This window comes from Heterodontus francisci, chromosome 7, assembly GCF_036365525.1.
Source record: "Heterodontus francisci isolate sHetFra1 chromosome 7, sHetFra1.hap1, whole genome shotgun sequence".
NCBI lineage: Eukaryota > Metazoa > Chordata > Chondrichthyes > Heterodontiformes > Heterodontidae > Heterodontus > Heterodontus francisci.
In genome coordinates, this window is record NC_090377.1 from 44,474,527 (window position 1) to 44,487,258 (window position 12,732).

At 41.2% G+C, this 12,732-nt stretch overlaps 1 protein-coding gene across 19 annotated transcripts in view; it reads left to right on the forward strand.

Moving 5' to 3' along the window:
- Nucleotides 1-12,732, forward strand: part of LOC137371950 (nck-associated protein 5-like) — a 693,455-nt gene that overhangs the window by 553,496 nt on the left and 127,227 nt on the right. For all 19 annotated transcript variants that reach the window (XM_068035093.1, XM_068035090.1, XM_068035092.1 and 16 more), the window contains one exon: nt 12,491-12,679. In XM_068035093.1, the coding sequence (XP_067891194.1) occupies nt 12,491-12,679 (189 nt within the window). The remainder of the gene's footprint in view (nt 1-12,490; nt 12,680-12,732) is intronic.

The following is a 12,732-nucleotide window of genomic DNA, read 5'->3' on the forward strand; positions in this document are numbered from 1 at the left end:
CACAAAATCAACCAACTGTATTGGCCAACAGTGCAAAATTTGTAATATTTCAAATTTATTCTGCCCTATTTTTATTTCCTATCTAATAGTATTAATCATAAGCCATATGAATTTATGATGACATAATTGAGAAATTAATATTGGCAGCTTTGGTCCTTTCTCCCCTGTATTATTATTGGCTATTATTATTACAGTTCATAGTTATCTTGTAAAAAGACATAATTCTTGCATTTTGGGAGGGGGGGGGGGGTGAAATAAACAATTGAAAAAGTATTATCCTTTTCCTTAGAGCTGAGTTGTTTTCAGTCAACTGAAATCTCATCAACTGCGTGATGTTTGCCATCCCATTACTAAAATAGAATAAAAAGTGTCAATATGTACTATAACCAGGAGTTGTCGACAAGTGGCATGAAGATGAATGACAGTGCAGTACAGAAGTTACTTTTGCTAAAAGTTGAACTAGATAGTACACCTAATTTACTTCCCTTATTTCTGTGGAAGCATCAAACTTATTTAACCTGTTCATATAATTTATGGTAAAATCATTGTTTCCATGATAAGCTACAACAGGGCAATCTTTCATGGTACACATAATATAGTTTTGAGAATCATTAGAAATATTTTGTCACTTAGGTTTAGAGATTTTAAATTATGTAGTAAACTATGCAGGTTGTTACTCAAAATAATGTACAAGAATTTTCTGATAGCATTATTTAGACTTAGTTGTGGTTTAATTGTACTTCTGCACAATGTGACAGAGCATGAATTTCAGCTGCTTATTTAAGGATAGAGTGTGAACTCAAGTAGGCAATATTAGTTATGCTATGGGCTGCTCCTTGTATATGCTTGCTAAGAGGAGGGCTTGGCACATACATGCTTATGTTTTCATCTCAAGTGAGGGGGGATGGTGGTGTCCTGTTTCTCAGAAGAAAAAAAAGAGAAAAGATTCAGTATTAAGCTCATAAAGTGTCTGCATGATCCAGTTGACTGGCTGAACAATTTTTAAATCCGATTTCACTCTTGACTGGACTTGTATTATATCAATGTGAACCCCACATAGTGTGAGATGGTGCGAATCTTCTTATGATATGATACAACTCTAAATGTATCCTCGTGTGTCAGTGTTTCTCATCAATTTGATTTAGAGTTATGTCCTTAACAGAGACTTAGGCAAATGGTTTGATCTAGATTGTTCTAACCAGAAGCCTGAAATCAGTGATTCCTTTTTCATTCTCTCTTGGATTACAAAACAACCTCAAACAAGTTCAGACAATAACCATATGGATCTCAAGGAATGTCACTTCCCTTGTCACTCCCAGTGGAACATAATTCCAAATCACTGTGCCACCTTTGTATTTATGCAGATCTCAAACTTTCACAGTAACAGTAAGGTGGCTTTATAGGACAAATAGCATACATAAAAATATGGCCCTGATTTTGCTGTAATAATATCAGTGAGGCTATTAGCATTCAGCACTATTGAGGAGTAAATTGGACAGCAACTTCCAGCGTCCGCACATGCTCAGTTAAATGCAGAAATCAGGATTTTGCTGTCTGACATGCCCTGCTCCTCTACAGGCTTAACTACACACCAGTACTTCACTGAGAGACTAGGCATTTACATATCTGAAACTACTGCCAGGAACCCATTAAACTTAGCAGTGAAGGTTAGATCTTGTCCATTGAAGTGTGTAAGTGAATTTTAACTGTGTGTTAAGTCTTACTGCCAAACAACCTCTTCAGCACTGAAAATTTACTTTTATGAGTATAGAATCTCATTCCTTCAGATTTTAATTCTCGGAGAATTAAAAAATTAAAATAAACCCTTATTTTTCTTCCTCTTTCTGTCTCTTTCCCTTTCTGAATCCCATATTTCTTTCCCTTTTTCTGTTTTCTATAGCTAATTTTACAGTAAATGAATAATTCTTACATACACGTCCTGGTTTATTTAGACACTGAGGGGGTGAAATTGGCCAACACCAGCAGCACAAAATGAGCTCATAGCAAATCAGCAGCTGCTTTTTCACCATGCCAGTTTTTGTATTTTCTATTAACTTGGAAAATGTTGCCAAGATTTTTAATTTCAAACAAAGTAAAAGTGACAGTGAACGAGTGAACTTCAATAGAAAGAAGATTGGTTGCGGTGAAAAATTGGCTGCCAATTCGCTGGTGGCATGGACCGGTTTCACCCTTTGTGCCTCAGTAAGAATTTTTCAATATGATTGTTTAAGGAGACACAAGGCTGAATTTTACCAGCCCCTTGTGTCGGTGAGGCCTGCCTCAACTCTCGATGTTGCCGCATATTACCGGTGGCAGAACCCCAATTACCTTATGTAAAGTGCCACTTACCTTTCCGGTTATGCATCCCGCCTCCTCTCGCTCCACACTTCCGTATTTTATGTTGAACGGGCGGCCGTTATGTGCTGTCCTGTTCATGAACATAAAAGTCGACGGGACATCAGAAGAAGGAGTACTCGACAGTGAAGGTAAGTCCAGATATACAGGGTTCTGGACTCTGCATAATGGAAGGGAGGGGGGAGGGAATTACAGGGGTCTGAAATCTGAATAATGGATAGGAGGGGGAAGGGGATTTCTGTTGTGTGTTTGTCTTTTATGGTACACTTAAGGTCTTATGTCCTGGAATGTGCAAAATTAAGATTATTCACCCAGGTGCAGCACACGTACAAGGAGGAATGTTACACTTGAGTGGAAGAAGAGGATCACAACTTCACAGGACACTGGGACACAGCAGGGTAAGTATGTGGCAGCAAAGCAGAAAGTGCTGGGGAAACTAAGCAGTTCTGGCAGAGAGAGAAGCAGAGTTAACTTTCAGGTCTGTGAACTTGGTCAAGTTAACTCTGCTTCTCTCTCCACAGATGCTGCCTGACCTGCTGAGTTTCCCCAGCACTTTCTGCTTTGCTGTCAGATTGACAGAGCCCCACTCTTCAACAGTCAGGTAAGTATTTCTTTGACAGCTGTCAGGAAGCAGGTGCTGGGGCATTTTAAATAGGGCCCCAGCACCTGCTACACAGCTGAGCCAACATCCATCATAGTGCCGGATGTCCCTCCTCTCCCCTCATAATATGGGGGTGGGCGGCGTGTCGCCCTGATGGTAATGAGCCCCCGCACGTAATGTCGCGGGGGCTCAGTGGCGGCCGCTGCACGCGGGTAGACTGCTGACTTCAAAGTGCGCCACCGCAATTTGTGGTGCACTAGTAAACTTGAGCCTACACTGTTCCTTGTCCTGTTCACACAGTCCAAGATCTTCTGTAGAGGGCATTGCACTGTTTTGGCTCTCTAATAAGTGAAAGTTCCAGTGCAAAAGCCAATGGGTATGTGTAATGAATGGCTGGCAACGTTCATTCCCTGCTGACTGTTAATTCCAGGCTAATCAGCATTATCAGTGATACACAATTGTAAATAAATTAAGTTCTGGAATTTGTAGCACTTTTATTACGAAATATAAAATAAAACACAGAGGAAAATAATAAACTGAAGCAAATATAAACACTCATCTGAGAACACAATTATGTCAAATGTGTGTAGTAATTAAAGATGTCATAGTTCTCTGGGAACTCAGTCCCCTCTTGAGATTTCTGTGTGAAACAGATGAATGACACCGAAAATCTCTGGATTTCTTCTTTGCCCTTGTCTTTTATCTCAAGAGCATGCTTGATATATTTTCACGTAACACCAACCTTTACCATTTGTTTTCACAAAGGACTGCAGAAAATAGATTTCACCTTTCAAGCAATTTACAAAATTAAGGTTCCATTTGCACTGCAGCTGCTAGTTTGAGACTGGACACTGCAGTTCGGGATGCAGCCGGGCAGAACTGGTTTAACTTGCTTGGCTCCTACTTGACTGAATTTTTTAACGTACTTTCCCAGTAGAAGTTGCGCAAGTGCCTGAATAAGGTGTGGGTCAGAGCTTTCACCAAACAGTTAAAACATGTACATTTTTAGAATGTGGAAAAATAAATAAGGTTAGATGGGCTTAAAAATTATGCGGGGTCTCAGCAGTTTGCAATGTAGGTGCCGGATTTATACTACAGGTTGAATTTTACGGGTGTGCCACAGCTCGCGGCAGCGCACTCTGATGGCGGTGTGCATCCCACGCGGATGCGCCGTCCCTGAGCCCCCGCGATATTATACGCGGGGACTCATTTAAATAGAGGGGCAGAGCGTCTGCCCCTGATAGTGTAGAGGGAGCGGCCACTGCGTCCCCAGCAACGGTGTCCGGCACCACCGCGCAGACGCCGGCACCATTTATAAAGGGCTTTAAGCCCTTACAATTAATGTTAATTTTTAAAGGTGTATCATTGTAAAATTTTACTAAATAACAACTTTTATGATGGCTGTTCCCCAACCCCCCCATTGGTCATTTCATTGCCCGAAATGACCAACAATTGGCTTTTTCAAATACCTAAACTTTCCCCCCCAGCCTTCAATCTTTTGCCCTTCAGCCCCTTCCCACCATCCCCACATCCAATCAAAATTGTTTTCCCCGCTGCTCCACCCCATACGGAGTTCCAAAGGCACCCGAAGGCTGAATGGAGGCCGTAAAATCGATGTGGGATGGCCGCCGCCTGCAGGTAAGTTAATTTAAATATCATTAAGGTTCATTTTAATAAGGAGATGAAGGGCCTGCTGCCAGGCACTGGTAATATGCGGCAGACCTTTCTCGACGTCGCAGGTCGAGGCGGGTCTCTTCCTGCAGAATTCTACTGGTCCCTGTGCCGCAACCCAAGGCACGAGGGGCCGGTAAAATTCAGCCCTATATGTGGTGTGGCAGTACATCTTCCTAGAATCTCAGTCTGCTTCCCTCAGGTCAGGGTAGGCCCTCACTCCATAGATGCATGATGAGTTTAGCATAATTGGGAAGTGATTTTGGCTTTAAGAGGTTAATTGGGCAGCACAGTGGCGCAGCGGTTAGCACTGCAGCCTCACAGCTCCAGCAACCCAGGTTCGGTTCTGGGTACTGCTGGTGTGGAGTTTGAAAGTTCTCCCTGTCACCGTGTGGGTTTCCTCTGGGTGCTCCAGTTTCCTCCCACATGCCAAAGACTTGCGGGTTGACAGGTAAATTGGCCATTGTAAATTCCCCCTAGTGTAGGTAGGTGGTAGGAGAATTGAGGGAAGGTGGGGATGTGAGAGGGAAATGGGATTAATGTAGGGTTAGTATAAATGGGTGGTTGATGGTCAGCACAGACTTGGGCTGAGGGGCCTGTTTCAGTGCTGTATCTCTCTATGACTCTAAACTGCTGCTGAATTGGCAGTGTAAGTGCAGCCTAAAAATGAGGAAATAAACAATTTACTGAAAATCATTTGATTGGTTCCTCCATCTCACAATTGAATTTTCTTCTTCATTTCACATCCTCCAAACAAGCTTGTTTTGATAGCTTATGGAGAACTGCATGTTGAGAATGCTTAAAAAAATTACCATGGTATTGCAAATAGGTAGTGGCCTGTACATGAACCCTAATTTTCACTGCTGGGCAAATCAAGTCAGAAAATTAGAATCCCAACCTTGCATGTTTGAATCATGTCACATCAGAATTTCTGTTTTGCAAGTTAGGAGGAGAATAGGCGCCTGCACTACAAACAGGTGCAGGCCTCATTTAAAGAGAAAGTTAGATCAACACACTCCCATGTCAAATTGGAGATTGTGTGCTGTAGTAGGTGTCTCTTGGATGGCTTGGAAAGATCCGTGAGCATGAATGCTTCATGTTGTGGTTAGGCTTCACTCACAATGGGCACCTTGCTTGTAAAAGATGGGTAAATCTGAATTTCTGAGACCTAGCTGCTCAAGTAGAATTCCTGTGGAGAGTTGTGTGGTTTCAGTCATTGGTAAACATTTTTTTTACTTTTTTTAGCATTTTCGATCACATCTTGCTCAAAGCTACAGTTATTTTTGTTGGGTTATCTGCCATTTCTGGTGGTATTTTCCTGGCAATATTTCCTTTCATAATTCTTGCTGCTACTGTCATTTAACTCATCTCATACAATATGGTGAGTATGGATATACCTTTAGGAGTTCTAAATGTGCTGAATGATGTGTATGAGAAAGAGAAGTTAATTAGTTGGCCAACTTATGCATGCGCCATGACACTTGATGTGTTTTGTCCACATTCATCACTACCCTGGAATTTGTGTCGAGAGGCCTCTTCCTTATCACATGTACCTGACATGTCTGAGCAGATTTGCCTTTTACTGCTTATGCTTCACAAGACACATTGCCACTGAGTTCTACCATTCGCTACAGGTTACCCTACAGGCAATATTTGGAACAAGGTTGACTCTTCCTGTAGAAGCTTTCATGCTAACAGATCCTTTCAAGTCTCCCAAGGACATCTGTCATGGTACACAGTCTGCAACGTACATATTGAATCAAGTAATTGTCAGATGCTATGTCTGCAAGAAGTAATAACGTCATCACTTTCATATTGATACTGTTCAGCATTCAGTTTCACTGAAAGACAAGGTTCCCTCAAGTGCAAATCATTGCAGATGGCATCCATGTAAGCATCACAATTCCTCATGTCAACCTTATGGCCTGCATGAACAGAAAGGGTTTGCACTCTATTTATGTTTGGATGGTATCTTATCTCTGAAACATCACTAATCTTTGCTTCAGATATTGCTTAATATTCCTTTAGAAGCGTTCATGCTAAAATATTCTTTCAAACCATCCCAAGGACACCTGACATATTGCACAGCCTGGCTGTAATGCTTTGTTACATGGCATATTACAATAGAAACAATTTTGGGAGAATAACTATTGATGGAGATTACCGTTAATAAGACCAGGGCTATGTTATGCATCCATGGCTGTTGGTTCACAGACAAACCTATTCCTTACAGAGGAGTGCCTTGGGATCAAAGCATGATCATATGTTTGCTTTTCTACATCCACTGTCTCCACCTGCAAGAAAAGTGTGGCACCCAGTTTTATCACAGTGAGAGAATGCTGTGCACAGTTTTAAAATGGTATGTCCCAGAATTGTGATCAGTCCCATGTACGCTCCAGTGAGGGGCACATTTAACTTTGCTTTCCTGATACCAGTAAATTACTTTCCAGCCAGGATCCTACTTGGTCAACCACCTCCCTCCCTGCTGATTGCACATGTGTTTTTACCAAAAGTTGGCCTGTGGCCTCATCCTACAACAGCAGTGTTTCCCACTGTATCTGCTGTGCCATTGTGAACAACTGAAGCACTTTTCTGCCACCAGCACAAATTGCCTTTCAGAGCCAACGTGCTTTACAATCTGTTGTCTCACTGGATCTTACAGCTGAATATACTACAAGTCACATTCTCTTGTATGCTACTTGCCTATTTGAATTAGGGTGAGAGGCCCCATTGTACAACTCTCTGTGGGCCCACTCTGAGTTATTGTTGCCTGTACCATTGCCACTCAAGGTTAATTTTACCATTTTGGGAAAATTTGGGCAATGTTCTCTTACTTTTGTGCCATACAAAGCACCAGGATCGACACCATTGAGTCAGTTCACTTTTCCCTGGATATGGATGCTTTGGTCCTGTCATTCAAAAAATTTCGGACAAAGTCTTCAATCCCTTTCCAGAAATAGGTTAGATTCAACGAGCATTAGAATATCAAATATTCTATGATCTAAGCCAGCCTGCCTCCTTTTTTTAAAAAAAAGTTTCCCAAGAGCCATTCAGAGTATTAATGCCATTCAGAACCAGGCAATGAACTACCATAAAATATCTAGCATGTTGTCCCCTCAGGGAAAGCATACAGAGCTATGATCTTCAGGTCATGTAAGAAGCAAGAAACCTCATGCTTGAAATCGGAAATAAAATCAGAAAAGGTTGAAAGTACACAGCCAGTCAGTCGGCATCTGTGGCAAAGGACAACAGGTCCAACATGTTTCAGAAAGAGAAAACAAAACAGCACCAAGGGCCCAACTCCCAACCAATCTTCCACCCACTTGTCAGCACTTTGTTCTGTCTAAAAATCAAATCCCAAATGCTAACATGCCTTTCACCCAGAGAGTATCAATTTACCCACCTAGTTTCACTCGCACCCACTGATGCTGTTCCTGAAGTTTGTGTTGAGCTTTGCTAGGATCAAATAAGAGACCAAAGACAGAGGGATCAAAGTGGAAATTGGAAGAAGAGTTAAAGTGGCAAGATACAGGGAACTGAGGCTCACTCTTGCAGACAAAATGATGAAGTTGACAAAGTAAACATGTAATCTGTATTTGGCTTTCTGTATTTTCCAATTCTTCCAATAGCATATAAAATATTGTAACCCAACTCAGAGACATGCCAGCTGATGGCATGGTTATTGAAAGGCACTGTTGGATCATAATCTGCCATCCCCAGTGGTGAATATTGTATGAGTTCCAATAACATTCTACTAAATCAGTTAGCCCTACTTCATATAATGTTCAGTATATTCGAAAATATCTCCAGTATCTTTCTGACATTCATTTGTTCTTTGGTGTCATTTTCTTCCCAGAATGTTGACTGCCACGGGTCTCCACCTCTGTCTGCCCTGTGCGACCCTTACACATTTTGCATATGTCAACGACATCCAGTCCATTATATCCATCATCCATTTTCTCCTCTGCTTCCCTCTCCTTTGTTTTCCATGGATCCTTCCTTCTAGTAATTGTCTCTGTTTACCTTCTGCTCTAATGATGTGACTGAAATATTGTGTCTTTCTCTCTTTGATGTTATGCATTAATTTCCTTTTTTTCCAGCCATGTCCAGCACTTCCTCATTAGTCTTTCTGTCTGTGTAGGATATGTAGAACATCCTCTGACATGTCCACATTGTGAATGCATTCTGTTTATCAGTGGTCTCTTTGTCTGTTGTCCATGTCTCCGAGGCATATAACGTAGATGACAAAATGTAGAATTTCAGCATTCTTTTCCTAAGATTCAGGTTCAGTTTATTTGATGTTGACACATCCTTCATTCTGACAAAGCTGGTCTTGGCTATGTCAGTTCTCCTTTGGATCTCACAATCACATCTTCCATCAACTGTGATAATTTGCCCAAGGTATGTAAACCTTTCACTTGCTCTAGGACTTGTCCATTTACTTCCATTTTCACTTCTGGGGTTAGCTTTCTGCTTATCACCATTGGTCTTCACATTCATTCTTAATCCATGTTCTACACTCCTTCCATTCACTTTGTTCAAAATTTCCTGTAGTGCCTTTTCTGACTCTGCAATCAGTACAGTGTCATCTGTGTATCTCAACTTGTTAATATACAACCCACCAATGTTGCAATCTGATAGCTCTTCGAAGTCTCTGAAGATAGCTTCATTGTACAGGTTAAACAGTTTTGGGGATATAGCACATCCCTAATACAGTTGTCTTTTAATTGGGAAGCTGTCTGACAAACTGCTATCAAGTCTCATCATTGCTGATTGATTCCAATATAGATTCTGAATTATCCTTTTATCATTTCTGTCAATTTCTAGTTCGTTTAAGCACTCCATTATTTTCTGATGGTAAGACTCTATCAAATGCTTTCTCATAGTCTATGAACCATATGTACACAGGTTTTTGCACTTCCAGGTATCTTGTAATGACTACTCTCAAGCTAAAAATGCCCTCTCTGGTTCCTTTCTTTGGTCTGAATCGTGACAATCATCTATCTCTGGTTCTATAGACAGGCCATTTCTTTCCAAAATGATTATTAAAATCATTTTCATCACATGGCTCATGGGGATTATTGTCCTGTGCTCTGAACACTCTAGGACTTTTCGTTTCTTTGGGGACATAATGAACACTGACTGCATTAGATTCACAGGTATGAATCCTGTTCTGTAAATTTTATTGTAGCGGTCTGTCAGTATCCCAATGTTAACATCATTCAGGGCTTTCAGGCATTCTGCTGGTATCTCACTGATTCCAGGTGCTTTCATCTTTTTGATTGCTGCACTGACTCTTGCCTCTATTATCTCTGGTCCTTCTCTTCCCTCTGGTACCAATTCACTTCTGTCTTCATCATCATACAGCTCTCTGATATACTCCACCCATCGTTTCTCTACACTTTCTTTTTCAAAGAGAAGTTCACCTTCCTTGCTGCTTATACAGCCATTATCTGTAGTTCTCTTCTTGTCTGTCAGTGCTTTAAGTCTCTCATGCAATGCTCTCATAATTGTACCTTTTCTCCAGTTCTTCTTTTTCCTTGCAACGGTCTACATACCACTTTTCCTTGGCCACTCTACATGCTTTTCTTGTCTGCTTTTCTATTTCGTCACATTCTTCTTGATTCTTTTTCTGTCTTATCGCCATCATATCTCGTGTTCCATCAGTCACCCACTCTTGATGTTTCCTTCTCTCTTTCTTAGGGACCATCTCAGTTACAGTGTGTTTCAACCTTTCCCAATGCCTTTCTGTTGTTTCCTCCTTACTAAGACCTTGATCTGTCATTTCCTGTACTAAAGCTTCATATTTGTTAGTAATCTTCACAACATACTTCTTCTTCACAATTTTCTCTCTCTTTCTCAGTTGGCTTGATCTTTCATGAGATTTCTTTTGACATTACTGTAGTTTTAAACCAGTTCAATTTTGCTATTTCAGTTTTTCACCGCAGTTGGACTTGGATCTTTAAATGATTAGGAGTAGGAGAGCATGGATGGCATTGACTGTTTGTAATGTGCTCTGCACATTTTCTCTGTAGAATCTATCAAACTAGGCTGTACTGTGGTATCTAGATGTTATAAAATCAATTGAAAAATCTTTCTCTGCTTTATGAAAGAACCAACAGGTGTTTTGATCTGTCTAACATAGGCTTGCAATTAATTTTCTATTTAGAGTCATTAAATTTTAATTTCTTAAATATGTATCACTTTGAACATGATGGAAATCATTATCTTTGAATGCAACACATTTTTAACATTTGATAGAATTGATTTTTAATGGAAAAATGCATTTCTGAGTTTCTGCACATCAACCATTTATTTCAATAATAAAATTAGTATAAATACATCTCAAGCTAATGTGAGAAATATATATAAAGTCTATCTTTTAGTTCATAATCCTATTGATCAGTAATGCTGCAGAACCCAACACATTTATACTTGTTCTTATTGAGGAGCAAATTGAGCAGGACTTTGTCACCTGCAAAATAATCCAGAAAAAGTGTTAGAAATACATAGCAAACCACTGAAATCAGAAAAGATGGGTTAATGCTTTACGTGTAAATCCTTTGTCAAAATTGAACCGAAATCTACACCTATTTTTTTTCTTGCCAGCTCCTGATGGATCTGCTACTTCTATCCATTGTTTTCTGTTTTTAAAAGAAAAATAGATTTCCAGAATTTGCAGGATTATTTTTCTTCCTGAGATCCTGCATCCTGCTGCTTATGAATGGTGATGCATCCACTGGGTTGGATTTTGTGTTGGAGGCAGAGCTCCTGGCACTGGGCCAAAAAGGTGGGGGAAAGCCGCCTCTGCCTTTTCGTGCCCCATCAGAAGAATCCTCCGGTCTTTTTAAATCTATGGTTCAGGAGCCGGATCCCTGTCCACTTAAAGATGAGGATCCTGTCTCCAAGAGCCACCGGCCAATTAGAGGGCCGGCAGCTCAGTAGTATTGGCAGTGCCACCAGGAGTGGTGGCCACTGCCGGTACTGCAGAGACCTTGGACCCAGGCCCAGCGCTAGAACCCTGGACCTCAGGACCAGTCTGGAAGGCTACAGCAAGGGGGTGTGCAGGTGGTTGTGCAGTCCAGAGGGTGGGGCTCCTCTGAGCCACAGATTACCCACAGAGCAGGGCCTCTTCTCCCCGCCGCCCACCCCCCCCCCCCCCCCACAAAGCCCGCAGGGAGTTCGCCTTGTGTTACAAGACACGTATTGTGGAGGGCAGGAGGTTTAGAGGGGATTTGAGGAAAATAATTTTCACCCAGAGGGAGGTTGGAATCTGGAACACACTGCCTGAAGAGGTGGTAGAGGCAGGAACCCTTACAACATTTAAGTAGTATTTAGAAGAGCACTTGAAATGCCATAGCATACAAGGTTATGGGTCAAGTGCTGGAAAATGGGATTAGAATAGGTAGGTGCTTGATGGCCAGCACAGACATGATCGGCCGAAGGGCCTGTTTCTGTGCTGTATGACTCTATGACTATGAGTCCATGCTTCCCCGCCTCCGGCCCACCTCAGGGAGCCACATAAAATACCAGCCATTATGTCAAGTGGATTGGTTTGATCTTTACTCAGTAAGAACATAGGTAAATAGATATAGAGTAGGATGATGATGAAGAGTTGCCACATTTGGACTTGAAACAAGATAGCAGCATGAACTGGAAGGATAGAATTTTTTTGTTACATTTTTATTTTCATTAAATTGAAATATATGTATATAAAGGGGAGATGCCCTTCAAAGACTTGAGGTGGAACATTAGAAGTGATACATTAACAGTGAATATGTGGGCAATCTTTTTCTACATTAACTATGCATGAGGGGAGTAACAATCCCAGTGTGTGACAGTATCCCATTTTTGTATTAACAGGAAACTCTGCAGAACACATCATCCAACGTACCTATTTTAAAATGCCAGAGTCAATTAAATCTGGTAGTACCTAGCCAACTTTATCCCAGGAGCAGCTGTAGCAGCAGTGAAATCTCCCTTTCAAGTGCCTGCAGTGAACATTCTAGTGGCTCCTTTACTTGGAATGAAGGAAAGACATGCAGTAAGAGGGTACAGTTTGAGATCTATTAAATGAACCTCATTTGGCAACATTGTTCCAGAAT